The sequence below is a fragment of the Lissotriton helveticus genome, chromosome 1_1 (assembly GCF_964261635.1).
Source record: "Lissotriton helveticus chromosome 1_1, aLisHel1.1, whole genome shotgun sequence".
Lineage (NCBI taxonomy): Eukaryota > Metazoa > Chordata > Amphibia > Caudata > Salamandridae > Lissotriton > Lissotriton helveticus.
Genome location: NC_136057.1, coordinates 512,120,296 through 512,147,651, shown reverse-complemented (window position 1 = coordinate 512,147,651; position 27,356 = coordinate 512,120,296). Strand labels below are relative to the sequence as shown.

Here is a 27,356-nt window from a genome sequence, read left to right as displayed (position 1 = left end):
GATGTGGGAGACTCGTGGGTGGGAGTGGGGAGAGGGCTGGGGAGGGAGATGGGTCTGCCGTGGGGGGGAAGGGAGGAGGGGGTGGATAAGCTCCGAGCGGTGGTGTGTTCAGATGGTGGCGTGTTGTGAGTGGGAGTTGTTATGTCGGGGGGGAGAGGGATGGGGGAGGTATGGGTGGGGGTATGATGGGTCATGTTAGTGGGGCGGCTAGTATATGGGGTGAAGACATTTATGACTGTTCTGGGGGAGTGAGGGGCGTTAACAGCAGGTGGGCCATTTACTGGGGTGCTAGGGGTATGGATGTTGTAGGTGGGGGCTGCGATGTCAGGGGTGGTAATGCTGGTGGAGTTCTGGGTGGGGGTCCGCTGCATGGAAAGGTGTTCTTTGAACTTGGGGAACAGGTTGTCTAGTAGTTCCAGGTTCTTGTCCGTGGATTGAATTAGGACGATCCCGTTATTGTAGATAGTAATGGTAGTCCTGCCAGGGAAGAGGTGGGAAGGTGTGATAGAAAGAGTTAGGCCATGAGATGTTTTCCTGGTGGTGGAGACGGTGAGCAGGGATAGGAACGTTTTTCTCCATTGGGCTCTGCGTGAGGTGTGGAAGATGATGTCAGTATTCAGGGCTCCATTGCCCTGTGAGAAGTAGGTGTCGGCAAAAGGTGTTTCAGGGTGCGACCTCAAGAAGTTATGTTTGAAACGTTTAGTGGCTTTTTTGGTCAGTGTGGGAGGGTAGTTAATTCTAAAAGTGTGCGTGCCGATGAGCTCCATTATAGAAGGCTGTGATGTTGGGTGTAGGAGGTAGGACGACAATAAGAACTGTCAGCCGCTAAATACAGTGCAAAGGAGTGACACGTGTGAGTGATCAGTGTGTAAGAGGTAGAAGTCAGTGCATCAATGTGTAAGAGGTAGAAGTCAGAGCACTCCAAGAACAACAATGCATAGGTGCGGCTTACTTAATGTATCCTATATGCGAGGTAGCAGTCAACTTACATCATGTACAAAATATGAGAGAGGTAGAGCCGGTTAGGTGGAATCATATTTACACATCAGCGTGTACGAGGTAGCAGTGGGGTAGTCTAGGTGTTAAAGGTGGCAGGGAGCAGCTTACATGACTAAACGAGGTGGCTGAGGTAGTAATAATAGTAATCAGTGCAACATCGTGAAGTACCTTACATCGACGAACCAACAGGTAAGTGAGGTAGCGGACAGTGAGTGATAGGGATAAAGGTGAGATATGTGCAGCTTATCATATATATAGTATGAGAATAGGGCTAGACTATTAAAGAATTACTGAATCCCATATGTGTGCAAACAAATTACAGCAATAACAAGTACGACATTAGAAGATGAGGTAGCACTCAGTGCACTGTCAGTGGGTAAAAGTGACGATGGGTGTATGTTGCGTAAGGTGTAGGGTACCAGTAGTAGTATAATACTGTAGTAAAAGGTGGATACTTAAGCACATCGAGAGCACCAGGTTACAAGAGTTCTAAATACAATGATAGTAAATCCCGCAGTAAAAGACAATTATTTAAGAACACCCATATTTAACTACAGAGCTAAGTGGAAATTGTACCGATAGTAAATAATGGTCAGAAGGACTAGTCCATGATGGCCGCCAAAGAGAGCAAGAGTACTTTAAAGATGGCCACCAAGTAGGGAGGATGTAGTCATTAGTCCTCTTTTAGTTGTTGCTGTTTTGATAGCATGGCAGAGCAGTTTCAGATTCCATTCCGGTTGGCTCAGGGACCTGCATACCAAGGGGAGTCTTATCTCAGATTTGTTATCTGAAGAGGAGCAGCTGAGGGGCCTCGTATGTTCAGGCGGGGGTAGAGTGTTCAGTTTATGGCCCCGGCCATTTTGAGGACAATAGGTTTTTTTACAGGATGAATCACTAAGGAATCGAATGGGGCAGAATAAGTATCTTATCCAGCAAAAAGTATTGGGGCAGTAAATACCTTAAACAGCCTTCACTTTGGCAAGCGATCTGCAGTCCCCGCAGCAGGGGTAAAAACGGCCTTAATTGCCAGCGTTTGCATAACACCGATGTAGTGGTGCCCAGGTCGACAGGCTCACCGGCCGTCACAGCTCCCCAAGTATTGCATCTATGCAGCACATCCAATAGAGAAAGAGACGTGAGCGTGTACAGGATCGCAGATCAGAGCAGCCCAAGCAGATCAGGGCAGATCCTCCCCAAGGCAAATCCTTCCTCCTTGCCTAGCTCACCCCCAGGAACTGGGTGAGCGGTGTGATGAACGGTGTGATCGGGGTGAGAGGGAGAGCCGAGCCAGACCCCTAGGTCCTCTCCCCACTCCTAGCACGATGGCTGTTGCAGGCGGAGGACGAGCTGCCCTTCCCCCGTCCGGGCGGGACACGCCGATCACAGCCCGCGAATATCAGCCAGGCGGGGAAGCCCAGACTCGCCCGCTCTCCGCCAGTCCGCTCCGTCCCTCGCCTCCTTCAGTCTCACGACCATCAGGTGCTCAGCTCCCCAGGTGTCGTCGCAGAGAGGCGCAGGGGGACAAACCAACCGAGCTGTATTTGGCGAGCTCCGGTCATGCCCCGCGGAGCCTACCCCCTCAATGCCTGCAGGGGTGGTGGCGAGGTGGAGCCACTCTCCTCGGGGCTGCCAGGTCCCCGGTGTGTCCTCCGGTCCGTTGCCGTCACGGGCGTTCTCCCCAGCTCCAGCGATGGCGGGCGAAGCCACAGAACGCCAGCAACCCTCCCGTGAGCAGCCCAGCACCCACGGCGATTCTCCGAAGTGGCAAGCGGTGCGGGGCCCCAGCGTCGCCCCCACAGCCTCCCCAGCTTCAGCGGAGATGGGTCGGGTCACAGCTCGCCATTAGCCCTCCTGTGGGCAGCACAGCAATCACGGTGAACTCCCGACACAGCCAGCGCTGGAGTCCTCACCGGTCCGGTGCAGACACTGGAACCGAGCGACGCCTCCAAGGGATCCCGGACTCCAACTCCTCCGATGTCCAGCGTCGAGCAGCAGTCCTCTCCCCAGCTCGCCCCACCGTCCAGGGCTCCGCTGCAGATTCCGGTGAGCGTTTTACAATCCAGTTACTTTTATGTAAAACCTGTTTCTTACTGTAATCCAGTTACTTGTTTTTGTACAGCGCAGATGGGTGCTGTCCGGGATAATTCCAAAAAGGGATCCCAGGCACTAGGAGCTCCGGTCTGGAGCTCTTACCAGGCGGCCATCTTGGTCCAATAGAACAACTCTAAGGACATGGTTTCAAAAGCTGCATAGAACAACTCTAAGGACATGGTTTCAAAAGCTGCAGAGGGGCTCAGCTCATGCTAGGGCACCCTCTCACATAAAACCAAGCACTCTGCCTCCAGGATTGTTAAGGCCTGCCATAGGAGTGACTTATAGGTACATATGTGTCTATATATAAGGGTAGATATAGGTATACTATATCTAAGCAAGGGGTGATTACATCACCTTGCCCAGGCTGAGTGATCAGCCTGTGGTGTCAGTTTGGATGGCCAGCCAGGGGTGGCATAATACATGCTGCAGCCCCTGGTAGGCCTTGGATGCACCTATACCCTGGGTGCCTATGGTACACTATACAGGGGCTCACAAAGGTGACCCAGTACCCAATCAGGTATGTACCTAAAGTACATGGAGTCCATTTTACAGAGAGAGCAGATAGCCTGGGGCCCTGAATAGCAGGATCCCAGGCCAACTAAGTAAAAAACCAGCTAAACACTAGGCAAAAAGTTGGGGTAACCATATAGTCAGATATCCACCTTCCTACAGAAATGACCTGGAGACTTCAGCTTGGGCTGAAGTGGAGTATAGGACCCATGCAGACATGTTAGAGATATCAGCACATGTCCTTGCTGTGACTAGGTCACAGGTCAGAAATTGCAACACTGAATGGGCACTGGATTCTGGAACAATGGACCAGTTGGCTACCAGGAGGAGAAGCAGTAGGGTTAAGGCAGTGCTTTCCCCCTTGCCTCAGGAAGAGGATCAGCCTTCTCAGGAAGCTGATTGTGAGACCCAGGAGGAAACTGTCCAAGAAGAGCTCTAGCCTGATCAGGTTGAGTTTCTTGGGACAGGGGCACCCTCCAAGGCAGATCTGAGGCAGGCGCAGTTGGAATGCCCTTCTCTTGAACCCCTCAGACAGCAAGCTGCTGCTGATGCTGAGGCTGCAGGGAATGCCAGTGGGACCCATAACGTTTATTGGGATGATGGGCTCCTGTATTCAGAGGCTAGAGACCCCAAGCCTGGAGCTTCCAGGAGGTTGGTCATACCTTTGGCATTCAGGGGCTTCCTCCTCACACTAGCCCATGATGTTCCCCTTGCAGGACATCTTGGCCAGAACACGACTTGGGACAGGCTTGTCCCTCACTTTCACTGGCCTTATATGTCAGAGGATACCAAGGAGTCTTGTCGCTCCTGTGTCACCTGCAAAAGCCAATGGCAGATCAGGTGGCACCACAAAGGCCCCCCTTATACCACTACCTGTGTTGGGGGTTCACTTTGAACATGTAGGGATTGACATTGTTGGACCAATGGCTCCTCAAACAGCCACTGGGCACAGGTTTTTGCTGGTGGTAGTGGATCATGCCACCAGATACCCAGAAGCAATTCCACTTAGGACCACAACAGCACCTGTAATGGCAAGAGCCCCCCTGGGAGTTTTCTCAAGAGTGGGCTTTCCTAAGGAGGTTGTCTCAGACAGAGATGCAAACTTTATGTCGAGATACCTAACTGTAATGTGGAAGGAGTGTGGAGTAAACTACAAGTTCACCACACCCTATCATCCACAGTGCAATGGTCTAGTTGAAAGATTTAACAAGACCTTAAAGGGCAAGATTAAGGGTCTTCCTGAAAAGCTTAGGCGGAGATGGGACATCCTGCTGCCCTGCCTTTTGTTTGCTTACAGAGAGGTCCCACAGAAGGGGGTTGGCTACAGCCCTTTTGAACTTCTGTTTGGGCATCCTGTAAGAGGACCCCTTTGTCTGGTGAAGGAGGGATGGGAGTTACCTCTCAAACCTCCCAAACACGACGTTTTGTGGACTATGTACTGGGTCTCCGCTCCCGGATGGCTGAGTACATGAAAAAGGCATCCAAAAACCTTGAGGCTAGCCAGGAATTGCAAAAGGCCTGGCATGACCAAAAGGCTGTGCATACTGTTTACAAGCCAGGACAGAAAGTGTGGGTGTTGGAGCCTGTGGCCCCAGCGGCTCTCCAAGACAAGTGGAGTGGACCCCACACTATTGTTGAACAGAAGGGAGAAGTCACCTATTTGGTTGACCTTGGAACTCCCAGGAGCCCCCACAAGGTGCTTCATGTCAACAGATTGAAACCATATGTTGACAGGGCAGACATGGGCTTGCTCATGGCTACTGATGAGGGACAGGAGGAAGAGAGTGAACCTCTCCCAGACCTGCCTTCTCAGAACCCTGATGATGGTTCAGTTGATGGTTATAGCCTTAGCAGGCAGCCTCACTGACCAACAGCAGCAGGGCTGCAGACAAGTTCTACAGTCCTACAGACATATGTTTTCACTGACTCCAAGTCAGACTACCTGGTGCACTCATGAAGTGGACACTGGGGACAGTCTGCCTGTTAAAAGTAAAATTTACAGGCAACCTGATCATGTCAGGGACTGTATCAGGACAGAGGTCCAAAGGATGTTGGATTTGGGAGTCATTGAGCCCTAGGAGAGCCCTTGGGCCAGTCCAGTAGTCCTGGTGCCTAAACCTCACACCCAAGATGGTAAGAGAGAGAAGAGGTTTTGTGTGGATTACAGAGGCCTCAATGCTGTCACTAGGACAGATGCCCATCCAATACCCAGGGCAGATGAACTCATTGACAGATTGGCATCTGCCAAGTTTTGGAGTACATTTGAACTGACAGCTGGCTACTGGCAGTTCAGACTAGCTGATGAGGCAAAGCCAAAGACAGCATTTTTAACCCCTGGTGGGCATTATCAGTTTGTGGTGATGCCCTTTGGTCTGAAAAATGCACCTGCCACATTCCAGAGGTTGGTGAACCAAGTCCTCTCAGGTCTGGATGACTACTGTGCAGCTTATCTAGATGATATTGCTGTATTTGGCTCCACTTGGGAAGATCACCTGATCCACCTGAAGAGTGTTTTGGAGGCCCTGCAAAAGGCAGGCCTAACTATCAAGTCTACCAAGTGCCAGATAGGGCAGAGTCAAGTTTTATACCTGGGCCACCTTGTAGGTGGAGGCCAGGTTCAACCATTGCAGAGCAAGATCCAGACCATAATGGACTGGACTGCTCCAACCACCCAGACTCAGGTCAGGGCTTTCTTGGGCCTGACTGGGTACTACAGGAAATTTGTCAAGGGGTATGGTTCCATAGTGACACCCCTGAATGACTTAACTTCCAAGAAAATGCCAAAGAAAGTTCAGTGGACAGTCAGCTGTCAAAAGGCATTTGATGACCTGAAGAAGGCCATGTGCACTGCTCCCATTCTGCAAAGTCCAGACTACTCCAAAGAATTTATTGTCCAAACAGATGCTTCTGAGTTGGGGGTAGGTGAATAAAGATGGTCAAAACCAGCCAGTAGCTTTTATTAGCAGAAGGCTGACCCCTAGAGAGAAACGTAGGTCAGCTATTGAGAGGGAGGCCTTTGCTGTGGTTTGGGCCCTGAAGAAGCTGAGGCCATACTTGTGTGGTACTCACTTCAAGATTCAGACAGACCATAAGACCCTCTTGTGGCTAAACCAGATGAAGGGTGAAAATCCCAAACTGCTCCGGTGGTGATGGACTTTACAGTGGGACATAGACCTGGGACTGACCATGCCAATGCAGATGGACTATCCAGATATTTCCACTTAGAACATGAAGACTCAACTGGTCAAGGTTAGTTTAATGTCCCTGCGTTTGGGGGGTGGGGGGGATTGTGTAGGAAAGTAGGGTCTGCTTCCTATGGTCACCCCCACTTTGTTCTGTGATTCTCTGGTTTTTCGACTTTAGTGTGGCTGTGGGCCTGCCAATCAGACCCACAGCCCAGCTGTTCTCTCTCCAAATTGATACCATGTACTTTAGGTACATACCAGATTGGCTACTGGGTCACCCTTGTGAGCTACTGTATATGGTACCTCAGGTACCCAAGGGCATAGGTGCACCCTAGGCCTACCAGGGGCTGCAGCATGTATATTGTGCCACCCCTGGTTTGCCTTCCAAACTGACACCACAGGTCTGTTCACACAGCCTGGGTAAGGTGGTGTAATCACCCCTTACTTAGATATAGTATACCTATATCTACCTTTACATATAGACACATATACACCTATAAGCCACTCCTATGGTAGGCCTCGACAATCCTGGAGGCAGAGTGCTTGGTTTTATTTGAGAGGGTGCCCTAGCATGAGCTGAGCCCCTCTGCAGCTTTCGGAACCATCTCCTTATAGCTGTTCTATGATATAGCCATACCATATACTCTTAAGTGCATTATAATCCTCGCGGTTAATGCTAACTTTGGTTTAGCTTTATCGAAACATGTCATGTAAGGTGTCAACCACTTTGGAATACTACCCCCCCCCCCCCGCCAGTTCTGGCGGCGGGGGTGGCATTCCACCCTTCTAGAGGGAGAAGACATTTAGTTACTGGTTTACCCGGTTAAAGTTAAACAGAGCCTCAGCATCACAAAATGGATGCTGCTGCCACAGACACGAGTCTGACCTCCTGCAGGGGAGGCCTGGACAATAGGTTTTCTGTCCAGGGAGGTGCTGGCACCTCCCCAGACAGGGGTTTTGTGTATTGGGGCAGGGAGGGCTGCATTCAGTGAATGCTTCTATACACTGCCTGGGGCACACAAGGTGCTCCATACATAGCCCAGTTCAAACCGGTTGCTGGGGCACACAGCCGCAGCTCTAGCGCGAAACTGGACAAAGGGAAAGGGGTGTAACCACCCCCTTCTCAGGTCCACCCATAGGAGGGACCTAGCCAGGTAGTCCAGTCCCCATCCTTAGTATAAGTATAGGAGCTGTGTCCCTAGGACTTTAGATTACCCTGAACAAATCTTTGAAAGACATATCCTGGACCTTCGATGTTCCATTCTGACTGGAAGACGGAAGCTATCTCCCTTGTGGTCAAGCAGTGACCACCCTGTTCAAACAGGCACCAACAGAAAACTCGCCGGTCTGCATTGTCGAGGCTCCCGTCAAGACCCTAAGACTCTGCGACACAGGAACTGGACTTCCAGACTTCTCTGACTCAGACTCACATCCACAGCAAAGCGGAGACCTGTGGCGGACACGAGAGACGTGGGACCGGACACCCTGGACATCCTCCAATTTGCTACCTGCACTCCTTTCCTGAAGCCTCATTGGGGTACGAGAAGCCCCAGCCCCGAGCACCATTTGCACCGAAGCCCAGGCCCCCATACTCCACGAGTGTCCCATGGGCCACGCCTTTGAATTTGAGCTCTAAGCGTCTTCCCGGTTCCTTGCCCGTTGGCTTGTGAGCCCCCGAAGACCTTTTCTTTGAACTTCACTTGCTTTCCTGGTTGCTCCAGGCTTGCTCCAGCTTTCCTGAAAAGGAGAAGCGCCACAAACCTTGCTGGTCTGCAGCTGAATCAATCTCGACATCCTGCGTGGGTTGCGGTTGCCAAGGCTTGTTGGGTCCAATCCGGATACCGACACCGCAGTCATTTAGATCCATCGTGGGACAGCTCGAATCTAGCGCCTGGTCATCGTCGATGCCTCCTGGACCTCGTGGCTGAAGAGACCAGTTCGACTACTTCACCTGAAAACACCAGACATCGCCAGGTTCCTTCCTGGTCACTGGTTAGTGACCCAGACCCTGTCCCTTCTGCTTTCAGCTTCTTCAGATCTTCGATCCACCCTTGGATCCACCCGGACACATTTCCTCTGGTCGCCTGCAGCACTTCTTTGCAGCTCTCCATTGAAAACGACGAAACCCGACACGAAAAGACACCTATGCACCCGGCTTCCCTGGGTGAGGTAACACGAGTATTCCTGTGCTCTCGTGGTCTTGACTCTCGAAGTGTCCTAGTTTAAAAGGGTTCCATCCTAGTCCATCCGGAAGTGTCCTTAATTGTATCTTTGTAACTTTTACGATCTCCATAAAAAGTCAATGGTAACCCACGGCTGTGTTTAGACACTGCACACGTCTCCTGTGGGCCTCCTACTTCCTAACCTTTGGTTGATTAGTATAGCCCCAGCGATTCCACAGGCCCCAGGCCTGCTTTCTAATTCTCTCGTGGTACTTATACCACTTTCTTAGTATATGGTTTGTGAGGCCCCTAGGGCATAACGTATACTGTGCAACTTATCGTATATTAACTGTGTGACTTGTATTGTATTTTTACCTCTGGCCTCATAAAGAGTGCAGAGGGGTTGTGTTTAGATTAAATACATATATATTTGATATATACCTTGTGTGGTGTCCTCTCATTTGGTATTCAATGGATTATAAATGGTAAAACAACTTGCTTAACTCGCCTTCTGAAGTCTTAGCCGGACGACTGCTGGGTCATGCTACCTTTAGGATAGCTTTCTATAAGGTTGTCTTTACAACCACCATCAATAAAGGTCGATTAGACTGGTGCAAGGTGCCCACTAGAACTAGTGGACATCATATGCCAGGCTAACTTCTCACACTGCCTAAGGGGTATAAGGGAACATGAGTTGTGTGAGGGGCAGAGATGGTCTGATATCGGTCGAGAAGCCACAAAATAGCCTTGACTAGGACCGGGGAGACAAGTGTTTGTTTTTTCTGTTTTGATCGTTAGGAAATGTATGTTGTAACTGTAGTGAGGTGCATGGAGTGCCCAGAAAAGGATACCCCAAAATATGAAAGGAGGACTTCCTTGGCTTTATGTCTCCCTAAAGGTTTTTTTTTTTTTTAGTTTCCCTCACCATCCCCCTCCCCCTCTACTCGAGCACGGTCCCAAAAGGAATTCATTCCCATTTTTTCTCACTGGGTTTTGGTGATGGCCATTACAGAACTGGAGAGAAAGTAGGTTTGGGTAACTTACCACCACTTTTTTCTTCCTTTTGAGTATCCTGGGGGAGACGATCCAGAGGGTGAAGTTTACGCTAAAAGACAAAGAGGACTACATCCTGACAAATTGAGAGACTGCCACCTGATTAGTGACGCTTACTTCAAATAAATTAACAAAAGCACATTGTCCCTAGAGGAAACATTTGAACAATATTAAACATTTATAATAATGTCATGTACATGAACATTTAGTCTGAATGACCACAGGAAATAAATGTGAATATACCGTTTTGATACATTCAGGTATATTTTTAATTTTTTTAATTCCACTTGGGGTATCGTCAACAAATTAATATCTGGCAACAAACATGCTAACAAAAAAGGCATACATAATTTCACATTAGTATATAAAACACCTTTCGCATGAGTATATGGATAATCAAAAAACTTCACAGTCGGGCGCCCGGAGACTTAGCGCGACTGGCTCCCTCTTTTTCGAGCGATTTCGTGGCTCGTTTTGGCATGACCCTTTTTTGGCTTGTTTATCACATTCTACAATGTCTGATTTACTATACATATGTATATGTGCAACTCTTTCGTCCTGAAGATGGTCCCAAGGATCTGTTAGATCAACGGGGGACCGAAACATGGACGCCCAGCATTGTTTCGCATATTTGTCAAATACACTGGATGTTAACATGACTATATGTTATGTTTAATTCCCATCAATATGGTTTTTTGATTATCCATATACTCATGCGAAAGGTGTTTTATATACTACTGTGAAATTATGTATGACTTTTTTGGTAGTATATTTGTTGCCAGATATTGATTTGTTGAAGATACCCCAAGTGGAATTAAAAAAATTTAAAATATACCGTTTTGATACATTCAGGTATATTCACATTTATTTCCTGTGGTCATTCAGACTAAATGTTCATGTACATGACATTATTATAAATGTTTAATATTGTTCAAATGTTTCCTCTAGGGACAATGTGCTTTTTTTTTTTTTGCAGAGTTTTATATAGCGCGAACTAGACCCGAACCGAATCAGGTATCAGAGCGCTTTACATAGAACCAGTTACGTTACATGAGGACGGACACACATTCATTTTAGGCACGGGGAGATTAAGTGATTTGCCCAGAATCACAGGAGGTTTTGGCGTCGTTACCGAGACTCGAACCCAGATCCCCAGGTCCGAGGTCGAGCGCCCTAGCCGTTAGGCCAACTCCTCTCCCCTATTTTTATTGAATATACCCAGTCCCAAGGGGATTATTGGGTGGCTCTATTTGATATATGGTAATTCAAATAAAAGCCACAATTGATAACCACATGCGGACTCCTAGATTCTGTTTCCTCCCATCCCTCCCACACCCCCCTCCTAGTTTCTTTCTTTTTTGTGGGAATGTTTATTATGTTGAACACTAACACATGGAAGGTGTAATTCCCTTCAAGAAAATAATGCCGACAATCATCTTATTATTGTTTTATGGCTAAAAAAAAATAAAAAATGATTTGTTGAATGTTGTATACAACAAAAAAAAACACACACACAGAAAAGTATACAACATGGAACTAAGTGTTTTCTGATGCACTGAAGACCTAATCATACTGGCTCTTGTTTCCTGTAAGTTTCCAGAAAAAACAATAAAGACACTACATGACGATTATTACAACCACTCTCTGATCTTACCATATGAGAGAGAAAGCACTGTTGCATGATTCAAATGCTTAGGTTCAGATTACCTAAGTGATTAGAAAAAGCTCAGGAGACACTGCCATACAAGGCTGCAAGAATACCACAATTTGGATTTTAAAGTGCAAACAAATGAACCTATTCAATACCACTCACGATAACTAGTTGAACTGTGGTTCACCTTTGACTGCTTCAAAATGAAATTCCATAAGTGCAAGTATGCAGTTTCACAAATGGTGGGAAACTAGAAGTCCTCCAGCTCAAGGTCTGCTAGTCTTTCCTATCAGAGAGGATTGATCGAGTCCACAGCCTGGTAAGCCAAACCAAAGAAAAATGATTGAGAATAAAAAGTCAAACATTACTACTACTTTTCTTACGTATTTTCCTCTTGGTCTTTTATAGGCACCAGTGCATCTTTTATTATATTGCTCCTACGTACTGCTGATAACTGACATTACATGCAGGGAGCATTTGATGTTCTCAAGCGTTTCGTGTTGCTGTGACCTCCTCATGGAGAAATGAGCTGCAGGATGGTGCAGTCAATGCCAAGCAAGCTTGTTAGGGAAGAAGATATGATACACTATAGCTGCTTATTTTGTTTCCTGGTGAGTGGCCTTCTCCCATGACATTGCCTGAATACTTGTATTGTTGATACACTTGTTCATACATAAAATTATTATTTTTTAAATCACAGGGGTTGGTAAAACAATCAGCAAAAGAAGCAATGTATGCCCTATGGGGATACAAGTGCAAAATGTTCTGAATGGGAGAGCAACAATTCAGTGGATTCCACATACCAACATGTGATGCATCAAAGTGGTTAATAAAGCTGATGTGTATACATATGGTTGGTTGAAAACCTATAAACAATAAATCATTGAATAAAAATACATGTCAACAAACGACTGTGTAACATACCTCTCCATATTTTTCAAAGAAGGTATTTTTATGCCTGTGCACTGTATCAATAACCCTTGTCAGAATTTGAGGGAGTCGGTCTCTGATGGTAACGTATGCGAAAGACCTACAGTAAAAAAAAGACAAAAAAATCACTGATACAGGCTATTTAAATATCTAAATTACCCCCAACAGACCACAAAGAGTTTTTCTACATATTTTAAAAATGAAAGCTTTCTGGTGCTGAGCTACTAGAATTTAGCAAGACAGTGCGTCTATCTAGCTATTGCACCGTGATGCAGCCAGTGGTGTACACCTGGTAATGAATTACTGAAGTTCAGACAGGTGACGACGGACAGATCTACCCAATCACATGAGAAAACATTTCTGACAAGTTATAGTCAATTCATTTCAATTCAAAATTCCTTTATTCGACTGTATAAAATGCAGTCATAAAAGTACAATAAAAGCAACATGTACATTCAAAACAATGTTACAAAGACAATTTATCAGGAGCGAGAAGGGGCATTTTCTCGAGAAAAATATGATATAAATACGCTATTTAGCTAAAAAACATCTTACTAGGGGAGGCATATTTCCTGGGGGAATTAACCTTCCATACTTTTTCTAAATTTCAAGGCTGTTCTTAAAAAGTTACATAAAAACAGTGTACTTTCACAATGTAGCATTTGAAGATAAAATAATGCAGGCCTTATTTGTACAAAGTTCACTTGTTTAAAAAGTGGTTTTAAAAACATTTTTCGTGGTATCGTATAGTAGGAGCATATAAATAAAAAGTGAGCCAGATCTTGCGGAGACTTATTGTCGCAGCCGCAAGCTGGCAACACTTGTCCCCTATGGGCCCCGCTAGGCACGGCTAGCAACAGGTGATACAAATCAAAGCGAAATCTGGTCATCAAAAAAAGATCATATCTAGAAATAGGCCAGGATAGGTAGGGTTCAATTTGCACACAGGTTTTTGTTAAAACATGCTTCCTCACACTGCTTTTTTTAAGCTCAGACTCTTCCCTAGCTAGCTGCCGGTTCAACATAAAAGTGTCTTTCACGTGAATTACATCTTGTTTTGAAACTTGCTGTGGTGTTAGGAAAAGTTCCAGCCGACCCAATTCATGAAGACAATTTCTGATATATTTTAACCAGGGTATCTTGTATTTCCCTTCCCAGGTGAGTGCGTCAAGAAGGATATTTTGGGTAAACGGTATATCTTCATTTGTCCAACAGTTTAACCAGCACAACAGAGGGTTTACAGCTATTTTATCTCCTAGGTAGGGCATACCAAGTTCTTCGTGAATGGAGAAATTAGCTTTACTTTTAGGAAGACTTAGTACTTGTTTTAGGAAGTTGTTTTCAGTTGTTATGAGGTCGGCCACAGGGACAAAACCCCAGATTTCACTTCCATAACAGGCCACGGCGGTGCTTTTAGCTTGATACAATTTCAACAAAGCAGCCACTGGTGTGTTTCCCATTTTACGTGCAAAGTCTATTATTGCGGCATTTGTCCTTGCTGTTTCTCCCTTTTTTTTCACCACAGCAGGTCCCCAAAGAAGTTTATGATCAAACAATACGCCAAGGTATGAGAAGGTCTTTGTTAATGGTATTTTTTCCCCATTAACAAAAAAGGGATAGGGCTTTTTTGAGCCAGAGCCTATCTTCATAGCGAATGATTTTGTATTATTGATGCTTAGGCCCCGTGATTTCATAAATGAATAAAAAGAGTCAAGTAATGTTTGGAGGCCCAATGCAGTTCTGGAGATAAGGACGGCATCGTCTGCATAGAGCAGAACAGGCACGCCCTTTCTCCCTATATATGGGTAATCAGTTTTTGTGTTTAAAAGATGCTCCTCAAGTCCATTAATATACAGATTAAAAAGAAATGGCGCTAAAATACAGCCCTGTCTGACCCCCCGATTTATCCTGAAGTCTCTGGTAACTTTCAAGTCTTTTGTATAGCGGACATTTGCTAGAGTATCACTATGGAGGTCAGCTAAAAAATTAATCAAGTTCTTCTCAACCCCCATTTGGAGCAAAACGTCCCAGAGCCTGCCTCTATCGACACAATCAAAGGCCGATGATAAGTCCATAAAGGCAATATACACAGTTCCTTTTCTGGCCATAGTATACTTTCCGCTAATTAGATATAGGTTCAGGCATTGAGTTATTGTTGAGTGCCCTGGTCTGAACCCATATTGAACGGGGGACATTACGTTGTTGATTTTGGCCCACATGGTCAGTCTGTTTAAGATTATTCCTCCCACTACCTCTGCAACTGAGTTTATCAGGGAGATGGGCCTGTAACATGCCGCATTGTTTCTGTCCCCCTTCTTGTAGACGGGTACTATAAGTAAGAATTGGGGCCCATAGAGAGATGTTTGATTTATATAAGTCAGGAGGGAGGCTATCTGGACCCGGGGCCTTGTTACTGGTTAGGCCACGAATCCCCTTCTCTATTTCTTCAACTGTAAAGTGCAAAGGAGCTTCTTCTGTCATTTTAGGTTCATATACTGCCTGCGGTTCGTCACTCTTGAAGATTAAACTGAAATGGGATATCCACTCATCCTCGGGTATGTTGGTTCCAAGACTGGAAGCATTTGGGTCATCAAACATAGGCTTATCGATTATGCTCCAGAACTTGGAGCTATTACCAAGGGTTGAAGGATCAAGCAGAGACTCCCAGATGTGTGCTTTTATTTCCTTTTTCCGGGATGCCATAGTGGATTTGTATTCAGATCGCAGGATTTTAATGTATGCGGAATCCCTTAGTTTTTTCTTGAGGGACATTTTCAAGTTCCGACTAGCTGCTGAACAAGCGTGGTCAAACCATCTTGGCTGATAAAAGGTTGTGCCCTTTATTGGTACAGATAGCAGTTGTCCAATTTTTTGAACCACGACAGCAAAGGCAGATAAGATGGTTTCAGGTGGTGTAGACTCAGAGACACAGAGGTTAAATTCCTGGTTGCTACTTTTATTGACCGACTCATACAAAGTATCACTATTTATCATGGACCATTTCAATCGACGGTTTCCATTGATCAACTTTAGAGCACCCATGTCTTTATGATTTTTCTGTGAATCAAAAAGTCCCACTCCTAGTACAATTGAGATTGGGTTGTGGTCACTAAAGATGCTTTCATGTATTTTAAAGTTTGAGGCTAAGTTTGCCAGGTCAACAGAAAGAAAGATATGGACAATGAAAGAGCCATGCTCAGAGCCTTTATAGGTTGGTACTTCAAAGATAAAGGAGTCATCTTTCAGAGACATAGCGATGCTCAAGTTCAGATCGTCAATGAGATTATTGACATGAGTACCTCGCAGGCAATGGGAAAAATGAAGGCCTGCCCTGTTTTCGCACCCCAGGGAGCCCATGGTTGTCATAGCAGGGTTTCCACAGAGATGCGCATTCAAATCACCAGTGATTATTATGTTCCGTGGCAATTTTGTCTTTTCGCCTTGCAGGTAATTATGGAGCTTGACGATATTACACTCTCCCAATGATGTTACTGAGTTATAAAAATTGACCAGGGTTAGTGCATTTCTGCCCTTCCTTAGCTCCATAACCTGGATGTTCCTATTTCCCAGTTGTTTAGTTTTTGCCTGACAGATAAGGGAGAGGCTGATGAATATTGCCAAACCCCCCTTTGATCTGCCACTGGGAGATGGAATGGCTGGTACAAAGAAGCTCTGAAAACCCTCGATAAAAGCATTATTATCTACGAACCATGTTTCCTGAACGCACAGTATAGCAAAATTCCTTACGAATTCCACCCACGTGTGATCCTTTATTTTTGAAGCCAGTCCTGCTATGTTCCATGACAAGATTTTTATAGTCTTGAGTACATTGTGGTCGGCCACTGACTCTGAGGTCATACCAATGGGCAGGTGCAAGTCTTGGTTATGTCGAGTTGTTATAGCTGCTGATTGGTTTCTAGTACTAGGTGGCAAGTTAGGAGCTATAATAAGAGGAGAGCTGCAAAAATCATGGGTGGAGGGAAGAGGTGCCGCTTGTGGGGAAAGATTCTCAGGAAGAATTATTAGAGGCTCTATAGTATTGATAATAGGTACCACTCTTGGAGGGGCTAAGGTGCTTACTAAGTTGTCAGTGCTTATTAAATTGGATTGTTCCGCCCTATTCGGAAGGCCAAGTGGGGCGTTAGCGGGCAGGGCAGATATCAGTCAATCCACCTCATCCAATTGACCATGATCATAGAAAACATCATATCTATTTGAAGTCGGAACTCCGTATTGATTATGAGACAGATAGGGGTGTACCTGATCTCGTTTATATACATGTGGTACAGGTTCCCTTCTCTCAAACATTGATGGAGGATAATTATATGGTCTGCCTTCACAGGGTTGTGCATATCCTCTTTGTTCAAAGTCTAAAGTCGTCACCTGACTAGGGGCAAAAGGTGGCGCCCATGGTTGATCTTGTACTAGGGGCACCAACAAGCCTTCCTGGCTGTAAGAAGTCTGGGCATTTTTATTTTGCCCATTTGTGTTGGAAGGGTAAAAGTAACTTAAACCCTTCGTGCGAATCAGGCTATTTGTCAAAGGACTCCTCCAGCTGGTGATAAAGTTTGCCACTCGTCTGTCTCTGAAATTAACTACAATACAGTCTCCCTCTGTTGATTTGAATCTAGGGCCCGCCCAATCTACTCTCTTCACATGACAAATCTGCCCACTTATGTGAGAGTGAAGTGGTCTATGTAAAGTTAGCCACTGCATTACCTTATTTTTTAGTTCCGTATAGGTCTCCCCCCTGTTGTCCGCCAGTTTGGGAACCCCAATCATGACAATGGTGTATGCATTGGATTCAGGTGGAAGGTTTAAATAGATAGGTCTTTTTGCTGTCATAGATTTAAACTGCTTTGCCCCTGCTGATTTAGTGGGAATATTCGATGTTAATGGGGTCGGGTTTTGCATCAGCTCTGTATTTGTTATAGCTAAATCTGGGGAGCAACCCTCAACGGCCGATACACTATCGTCAGACTCATCAGCTACCTGTATAACTTGTGTGTTACTTATAGGCATAGCTACTGAGTGTGGTAAATTGAAGGCTACTTGTGTGGTGGTTACTAAATTTGGGGTAACTGGGAATCCCTGTCGCTGATGCGAAGGCTGTTTGATGGCACTAGTTGTAGAGTCTTTAATAGCTTTCGCTGTTTTGATGTTATTTTCATTAAGTGTTTTACTTGCTGGAACAAAGATGGAAGTGGGCGTTTTTAGTATTTTAAGCATGTTGGAAGAGACTTCATTTTGTGCTCTCTCAAATTTTCCTAAGGCCTTCTCTATATTAATAATTCGTTTACTGATGGGCTGTAAAAGAGATTTGACCATTGATTCTATTTCGCTCAGGAGGGGTATTTTCAATGTAGATGAATGATCCGTTTGACTTATCTGGTCTTTAACCGGATTACTCTCTATAGGCTTCTCGCTTAAGATTATATCTGGGTCCTGGATAGATGTTAAGGGGATCCCAGTCGTGATTTTCGTGTTAAGTTTAGCCTGTCTAAGTTTTGACCAAATGTCTTTAATTGAGTGTTGCGGTTTATTTATTAAACGGTAGGTTTTCTTCAACGGGCGCTTAATCTTACGTTTTTTCCTGTGTTGCTGGGTTACACTAGATGGATCATGAATTATACCTGTTGTGAGTTGAGTGGCAGGTATTGAATCCTCCACTAGTTGAATCTCTGAATGAAGAGACGATGTGTGCAAGCAGCTTGTGTTGTTATCAAGGCTAATCGTCACCAGGGGACTACTCTCCGTGGAGTTCCCAGTATGGCATATAAACAAGGCTCTCGGGGTATTGTCTTTGGTATGTGAACCTGGCAAGTCTGTGAATGACTGCATTAACAGAGATTCCTGGGAGTTAATTGTGGCATCCATAATGTTTATATTGCCGCTAGTATGTAAAGATAAGTCTGGGAAGCACAAATCCGGGGTCAGGGAGAGTTGTCTCTCTGTATCCTGTATGGCATCCGCCACTATGCCAATAGTTTTTTGCAACATAAGATCTATGGCAGTTATAGTGGGTAGTGGTGTGCTAACAGGTTTTAATCTTGTAGTGGATCTTGTCGCCACCGGGGTTTTCCGTATTTGATTCATTCTTGTAGTATGGATGTGTTAATATGTAGTACAAACCTAGCTCACGAAATACCTTGGGCCCAGGATGTCAGGAGGGTAGATGTTAAGGGGGTGGCCCGTCCCGGCCTCTTCGGTCCACAGAGGGCCCGCCCTTTGCCCGGGCTTGGCCCGCGCGTCCACGAGGGACCACTCGCCGCTTTATGCGCCTCCTGGCGCGCTCCTGTGACGGGTCTCCTCCCCTGGGGGCTGCTGGGGGCTGTAGTTGCGTAGCTGACCGGCGGAGCAAAGCCCGGCCGGTCAGCCTTCCGGTACAGCGCCTGAGCCCGTGGGGTATGGAGGCAAAGTGCGGCAACAAACAAATTCAAGCCCGTCCTCAGGCAGGGAGCCGGTAAGCAGGACAGTCTTTAGGGACAAGTTATAGTCTTCAGACCCATGCTGGCAAGTTCACAGAATAGAGATATGCCTACCTTGTTTCTGGTATTGCATCAACAAATCAACCGTGACAGCAACACAATGATTTAACAAGTTTGTAAGAGCATAGGTATACTGATCAATTACTGGCTCAACGGTTTTAAAGAAGCAATAACTAAAGCAGGACTTATATAAAAATAAAAGAAACCTAGAAAATAATACAAACATTTGGAAATGGTTGTCCAACTGACTCAAACTACTACTTTTAATTCCAATTTTTGCCTACATTTTCAGGGATTTCATAACCGAGTAATCACACACAATAAGCAAATACAGATCATCATTGACACAGGATCGGGATATGAGTAACCACTATATTGGTTAATTATAACTGCTGTTACATCAGTCTCTTTTTACTGGAAAAAGAGTCAAATAACAGAAATGTATCTGCTATAAAATGTCTGCTATGGGAAAATAAATAGATTAATTCATGAAATTGTTAGTATGCATATGAGGGGATATGGGAAAAAACTGAATGCATTAATTTTCCCTAATATTTTGCGGGATTGTTTCAGATTTTAGGTATTCTATTGCGTTCACAGGAAATACAGCAATTGTTTGTATAGTATGTTTGTTCGTGGATCACTTTTTCTGCAAATGATTTGTAAATACCGTATGCAGTAATATACATAATGTATTATCTAACCTTAGAGTCTATGGTGTGAACTAGCTCCACGATGATCTTGAATCTAAAGATATCTTCAATGAGCACAACCTGGTTAAGACACACTCTTGGTACAGATTCAGTCTTACTCATAGTAGCACAGACCTTAGACATTCCACTTTTGCATTAGACCCTGGAAGAAAGAAATTATCTTAAGTGGTCCCTGGGATATGGTTGAGCCCATACTGGTTTTTAGGGACCAAGATGAGACCAGATGATCGAGCATGACAGAAATTGGGTGAGAGAGGGTCTTCTAAACAACCCTGAGTGATGTTCAGACTAAGACAATGCTCCACTTTATAAATAATTTCACCCCACCAGTGAGATGGGTCAATATGTGTAGGACACTTAAGGTGAGAGAGGTTTTTCACAACATCCCGATAAACTGTCTTACGAAAATTGTTTTTTGTGGACCATTTCTTGATTGCCAACTGATAATTCAATGCACTACGCACACATAGCCCAAGTTTGTTAAAGAGGGGTGCTACAGAGGCTATCTAGGTTTGAAAAGCCCTATGTAGCACCTTTCCTACTTATAACTAGGGTTTCTCATGAATCAGTGATACCAGGCACAACATGGACCAAGTGTATGCTTAGGAGAGGATTTTTCTACTGGATAATAGGGATGTGAATCTTAGAACTTTTAGCAAGACAAATTAGTCCTCATCACCAACACCCAACTGGTTTACCCTACACTGATGAACGTCGAACTGTTAAGCAAAATTCAAGTATGCCAGGAAGAACTGGGCATTTCCTATGTACACAACTTCAGAAGCTGGAGGATGCAAAAGGTCCAACGGCCTAGGAAGTTGTTACTTTAGAGAAACAGCAACTAACTTTGACCCGTGTATCAGAACTTTGTGGACTGTTCTTAAAGGGTATACAAGTTCTGGTCAACCATAAGTAAGACAACAGCATTTTTGTAATCCTTCTCTTGCATTTTCAAAGAGATAATACTAAACATCATTCTTTCCCAATAGGTGGTTTTAGTTTTCTTAATAACCTCCGATTCTCATATTAGATTTACTAGTTTGTTTCCTTAACCTTTGTTTGTACTTTCTTTAGCCCTCAATTATTGAATCTGACCTTTTTGCAATAGCTGAATTTGGACTTTTTAAGAGACTTGAACTATCAATTGTATTGATGTTTGGCTGCACATATATTTATGTTGTTTTCTCTGAGGCAGGCAATGCTATTGTGCCAGGTTACCAATGTTGAGCCACTGATTCTCTTCCTACATAAATATGCGTTTTCTCAGATTACAATTTTAGTATGAGACAGTGAACTGCTTGCAAGGAAAACAGTCCACCTTTTCTACAGAGATGGCAAGCCACAAAAACAGGCCTGCTAGTGACACACTTGTCCATAAACTTACAAAAACTAAGAAATCGTGTACACTATTCACTGAGAACAGAGAACAGAGAATTTGCAGCACACAAAAATGTTCATGTTCCAGGATTTATGTCTGGCAAAGGACATTGTAAGCCAGTACAACCAAGACAGAGTTCTCCCTTAACAGACGTGTTGGCACTGGGTTCTCAACAAGCTCTTAATATTTAACATTGCTAAATGTACAACCTTAAGTCAGCTGGGACATCAGTGGAGGGTAGACCCAACAAAGGACAAAAAAACGAAAGAAATCAGTTTAGCACAAGAGGAATAGCTAGGTCTCTGACTGAAAATGACCGTAAACTGGTCAAATTGCAAGACAATTCAGAAGGCTATGTAGGAGAGTCATGGAAACAAAATCAGAAAAGTGTGGCTAGCACAGCAGCCCTTCCTGGATACTAAATAAATCTTAATGGGATCATCACCGGCCTTCTGCCACGGAGTAAAAGGAAACGGAGGCCACATATTACACATCGTTTTGGACAATCTGTATGGAGGTAATAAGCTTGGTATTGTCAATGGACTCAACAAAGGTTTTTGAATCTATTGGTAACTATAATTCATACCCAATGATTTAGCATTTGTATAAGACTGGTGTCAGCAAGATATGTGTAAAAGATGTTTTGGGAGTAGTCACTGCTTTGTGCAGGAAGCAGGACTCAGCACAGAAGATACCGCTGGAATTCTGCAGACCATCCATTCAGGGTCCTTGACAGATCGCTCAATCAATCAATCAGGGATTTATAAAGCGCGCTACTCACCCATGAGGGTCTCAAGGCACTGGGGGGAGGGGTGGGTGCAGCTCCGGTTCAGTCGAAAAGCCAGGTCTTTAGGTTTTTCCTGAAGGTGTGGAGGGTGGGGGAGCGTCTGATGTTGACGGAGAGCTCGTTCCAGGCTTTGGCTGTAACGCAGGAGAAAGCTCTTCCGCTTGCTCTGGTTCAGCGGATGCGGGGGGTCTCTGCAAGGGCAAAGTTGGCAGGGCGGAGAGGAAGTTCCTCTTGGGTACGTGGAAGGAGACTCTCTCGTTGAGGTATTTGGGTCCAATGTTGTGGAGGGATTTGTATGTGTGTGAGCAGTTTGAAGGTTAGTCTCTTCTCGACTGGGAGCGAGTGGAGGTCTCGTAGGTGTTGGGTCATGTGTTCGTGCTGTGTGGTTCTAAGGACGAGTCTGGCTGCGGTGTTCTGGATAGTTTGGAGCTTGTAGAAGAGAGTTTTGTTGATTCCGGCATAGGGGGTGTTGCCGTAGTCCAGTCTACTGGTAATGAGAGCGTGGGTGATGGTTCTTTTGCATTCGGGAGGATCCATTTGAAGGTCTTGCAGAGTATTCGGAGGCAGTTGAAGCTGGTGGAGGCAACAGAGTTGATCTGGCGGGTCATGGTGAGGGAGGAGTCAAGGATAATGCTGAGGTTCCGTGCGTGGTCTATCGGGGTGGGCGGGCTCCCGAGGGCGGAGGGCCACCAGATATTGTCCCAGGCGGAGGTGGAGGGTCCAAAGATGAGGACCTCGGTCTTCTCTGAGTTGAGCTTCAGGCAACTGCTTTTCACCCAGGCAGTGACGTCCCTCATTCCTTGCTGGAAGCAGAGTCTGGTGTCTTCGAGGTTCTTGGTGAGAGAGTGAATGAGCTGGGTATTGTCGGCGTATGATACTATGCTGAGCCAGTGCTGTCTGTCGATGGTGGTGAGATGGGCCATGTAGATGTTGGAAAGTGTGGGGCGGAGTGATGATCCTTGGGGTACTCCGCAGTTGATCTCTGTGGGTTCAGAGAGGAACGGAGGAAGTCTGATCCTCTGGGTTCTGCTGGAGAGAAAGGATCGGATCCAGGAGAGGGTGGTTCCACGTATCCCAGCGTTGTGGAGTCTGGCAGCGAGGGTATGATGTGAGACGGTGTCGAATGCTGCGGAGAGGTCTAGTAGGATGCGGGCCGCGGTGTGTCCCTGGTCAATTAGCATGCGGATGTCATCGGTGGCAGCTAGGAGGGCAGTCTTGGTGCTGTGGATACTGCGGACACCAGACTGGGAGGAGTCTCGGATGGAGTTCTCTTCGATGTCTCTCAGTGACTTTGGCGGCGAAGGGGAGGAGAGAGATGGGCTGGTAGTTTTTCAGGTCAGTGAGGTCGGTCGGGGGCTTCTTAAGGAGAGGTTTGACCTCTGTCCGATTCCAGGCGTCTGGGATGATGCCGGATCCGAAGGAGGCGTTGATGGTAAGTCCTAGTCCGGGTACAATGGCAGCCCTGTGGAAGATGTACGGTGGGCAGGTGTCCGTGGGCGCTCCAGAGTAGGTGCTCCTCATGGTCACAGTGGCGAGTTTGACGGTAGCAGGATTCCAGGTTGTGATGGTCGGCTCTTTGTCGGTGGTAGTGGCAAGGGGGGTGGTGTCCGGTGTCTGTTCGGTGAAGTTGTCGTAGAGGGCCTTGATTTTCAAGTGGAAATAGGAGCTGAGCTTGTTGCATAGTTCCTGGGATGGTCTAAATTTTTGTTATAAATGAAAAAGCACCGCTACTAATCATGAAAATCCAAGGTTTGTTGGAGAGTAATCACTCGTTGGTTAGTTCACATATGTACAGACGCTGAAGTACGAAAAAATGATGATGGGAAAATGTGAAATTCAATATTCTTTTAATAGTCCATACAGACACCAGCCAACGCGTTTCGTTCTGTTACCAGAACTTCTTCAGGGCTGCAGATTACAAAAACCACCATAAGTGCCACCAAAGTAACCAACATGTACACAAAAATGCATACATAAGTGTCTAAAAATAGTGCATTTCTATACTAGTTCCTGGGATGGTGTGACGTCCGTGGGTTCTCTGCGGGGGGGTTTGGTGAGTTGTTGTAAGACGTTGAAGAGTTCTTTAGCATTGGTTGAGTTGGTGTTGATTTTGTTCTTGATGAAAGTCAGCTTGGTGTCTCTTATACACTGGTGGTATTCCTTCAGGACGCTCCAGTAACTGTTTAGGTCTCCCGTGGTTTTCTGGTTTCCCCAGGTTTTCTCGAGGCGCCTGCAGGAGCGCCTGCCTTCTTGCAGTGTGAACCAGGTGGCTTCTAGGGGTAGTAGTTTGCAGGGGTAGCAGAAGGGTGAGAGCTTGTCAGCGCAGCTGGAGATCCAGCGGTGAAATATCTTGGCTGCGGAGGTGGCGTTGGTCATGGCGCAGGGTGGATCTCGGAGGAGGGTGGTGTTAAGATGCTCCTCTGTGATCATACTCCAGTTCCTTCGAGGTGGGTGCAGGGGGGGGGACCGAGGGGGGGAAAGTCCGGTGGGGGTGTTGAAGGTGAAGTGAACGCAGTGGTGGTCCGTCCAGAGGGGCTGCAAGGTGTGGCTGAAATGGCTGTTTCTTCCCTCCTGCGAAGATGAGGTTGAGGGTGTGTCCTGCACTGTGCGTGTGGGTGGTGACGAGCTGCTTCAGTCCGAGGTTGGAGAGGTTGTCTAGGAGGGTGATGAGTCGGGGTCGCTGTGGTTGTCGAAGTGGAAGTTCAAGTCTCCAAGTAGGATGTAGTCCGTAGAAGTGATGGCGTGGGGCGCAACGAGGTCGCGATGGTGGTTGCAGCCTGGGAGCGCGGTCCATGGGGTCTGTAGGAGAGGGTGTCGCGTAGCGTGGTTCTGGGGTTAGTCTGGATCTGGAAGTGGAGGTGTTCAGTGTTGGAGTGGGAGAGGGGGGTCGCTCGGATTGGAGGTGGAGAGGACAAGGGAGGTCTTGTGTGCGATGGGGAGTCCTCCTCCTGGAGGGTCCCTTCTCTGGATCTGGATTCCGTTGGAGATGGCGGTGGCGATGTCCGAGCCGGAGGTGGCGTTAGTCCAAGTTTCCCTGCCCTCACCACATGTACAACCTAGGAAAAACACTGATCAGCGCAAACCGCACCCACCATCATCAACTCCTCAGTCTTTAGCAGAACCTTCCCGAATAGCTGTAAATAGGCAGCAGTCACAGCTCTCCTGAAAAAACCCTCTGCAAACCTGAATAAACTCGGCAACTACAGACTCATTTAGCTTCTTCCTATCCTGTCAAACGTCCTGGAGAAAGAGATCAACAGGCAACTCTCTGCACATCTAGAGTAGCACCACCGCCAGGATTCAACCCAGTCAGTGATCCGTAGCAACCACAGCACGGAAACCGATCTCCAGGAAGAAACAGAGGACATCCTGTCCAGCATGGACAGAAGTGAAACAGCCGCTCTCATCCTAATTGACTTCTCGCTGGGTCTCAGGAATTTAAGGATCCCCCCACCCTCCCACCCCCGAGATGGATCTCCTCATTCCTCTCAGTGGGAAGCTGGGTTTTTGTTGCAGTACTCCCTCCACTTTTTGATGCAACTTTGACTGAGGTGTACTGGGTCCCTGTTAAACAGGTGCTAACCAGGTTCCCAGTACCAGCTTTCTTTCCCTAAAAACTGTATCACAAATGGCACAACTTCAGCAACCCCTATAAGTCCCTAGCAAATTGTACCCCTTGTACCTAGGGCATTGGGACTTTAGAGGATCCACTAGGGCTGCGGCACAAATTGTGACATCCTAGGGACCGCTCACCAAGATCATGCACACTGCCACTGTAGGCTGCATGTCTCAGTGCAGTGAAAATTGAAGAGTCAGCATGGCACACGGCCCTGTGTGCCATGCCCACATACACTGCATGAGGTATAAATAATTCACCCCCACAGCAGGCCTTAAGGCCCTAAATCCATGTGCACTATATGCCATGTATTGACATATCTGCATGAGCAGATATAACCATGCAAAATCTAAGTCCATTCTTGGATACTGTAAGTGCAAAGGAACACCATAGAAAGTACATGGGTTGGATACTTGTCATTACGAGGTTCCTAGCTCCACGATAGCTTCACTGTACCCTAAGATGTTTTGGTACCAAGCATCTCGTTTTAATAAATCCTCACTGAGAATTTATTAATAATTGTTTAAAGGAGACAATGTTAGAGGGTCCCCTGAAAACCTACCAAGCACTGTTGTGGTCTGTGACTAGTCTTAGCCAGCCTGCTACCACTAGACATGTTTCTGACCTCTTGGGATGAGACCCAGTACTCTGAGGCCAGGAACAAAGCCTGTTCTGGGCAGAGGTGCTTCACACCTCCTCCAGGCCAGGAGAGCCTGCCAGGGCGGTAAGCCTCAAAGGCGATGTCGCCTTTGAAATGAAACCAAGGCACCTCCTGATAGTGGAGAATGCCAAACCCCCTTTCCTGCTCCCCTTTTGGCATGTGGACAGGCGGGAAAATTAGTTAGATTAGGAGGTGTGCCCACATTCAGCCAGCACCACCCTTATGGTGCGGCAGGCATGTGGACACTACTTTTCTAATTCCTCCATCTTGTGATAGAAGGAAATCAACCTATCAGGGCTAGGGTAGTATCCCTTCCCACAGGAACTGATCACTTAGAGGGGGACACCCTAAAGGTATGTAGCCCATTGGCTACTACTTGTCATCCCCTTTAAAACCGCTAAATTTAGTATTTAGGTGGCATCCCCGGATCCCAAAGTTAGATTAAACTGGCTTATGAAGAGCAATGGAAAGAGAGGCTGACCCAAGAACCGAAGACCTGCTGCATAAAACAGCCTTCGACCAATTGCCAAGAACCTCCCTTGAAGTAGAAGAGCTACTCCCCTGCAGCCACCGAACCGCGAAGTCTGGTTTACCGATCTGCTGCTCCCCAGGGACAACAACACAGCACCCAAGCTAGAAAAGGTACATCAGTTCTGGAGGATCAGATCTGTTCCCCACCAAGTGAGAGGACACCAGGACCTACAGGAGCCGTGCTGTGCCAATACCCAGAGTACTGAACCACCTACGCTGAATACTGAGAAGAAAGAGTCCAATCAGGACTCCAACTACTCAGGACGCAGACCCCCATAGAGTGACTTTGAGAACCCAGACACCTGCTCCATGAGTGACCCCGCTGTCCCGGAATTGCCTCTGCAACCTGCCTGCCCCTGACCGCAAGGACCATTTCGATACACTATGCCTGGCTGTCCTTTCTGCTCTGCACTCAGCCCACCAAACCTGGGTAATGACGAACCAGCTGTGCTCCCGTGGTTCTGAGGCCCTTGCAACCTGCTCCCTTGAGTAGGATTTCATGAGACTTACCTTTGTTTCTCTGTGCCACATGTTTTCAGGTGGCCCCCTTCTTCGTAGCAGGCCGGCTACCAACGACCTCAGCACCATGCTACCAGCC

General features: G+C 46.5%; 1 protein-coding gene across 7 annotated transcripts in view; it reads right to left on the bottom strand.

Annotated features, from left to right (window-relative positions):
* DCPH1 (damage control phosphatase 1) overlaps positions 1-27,356 on the bottom strand; it is a 195,116-nt gene that overhangs the window by 113,150 nt on the left and 54,610 nt on the right. For 6 of the 7 annotated variants that reach the window (XM_078673977.1, XM_078673976.1, XM_078673975.1 and 3 more), the window contains one exon: positions 12,579-12,684. In XM_078673977.1, coding sequence (XP_078530103.1) covers positions 12,579-12,684 — 106 coding nt within the window. Of the gene's footprint in view, positions 1-11,841; positions 11,971-12,578; positions 12,685-27,356 lie in introns of those variants that run through there. The other variant, XM_078673978.1, reaches the window with a different exon arrangement.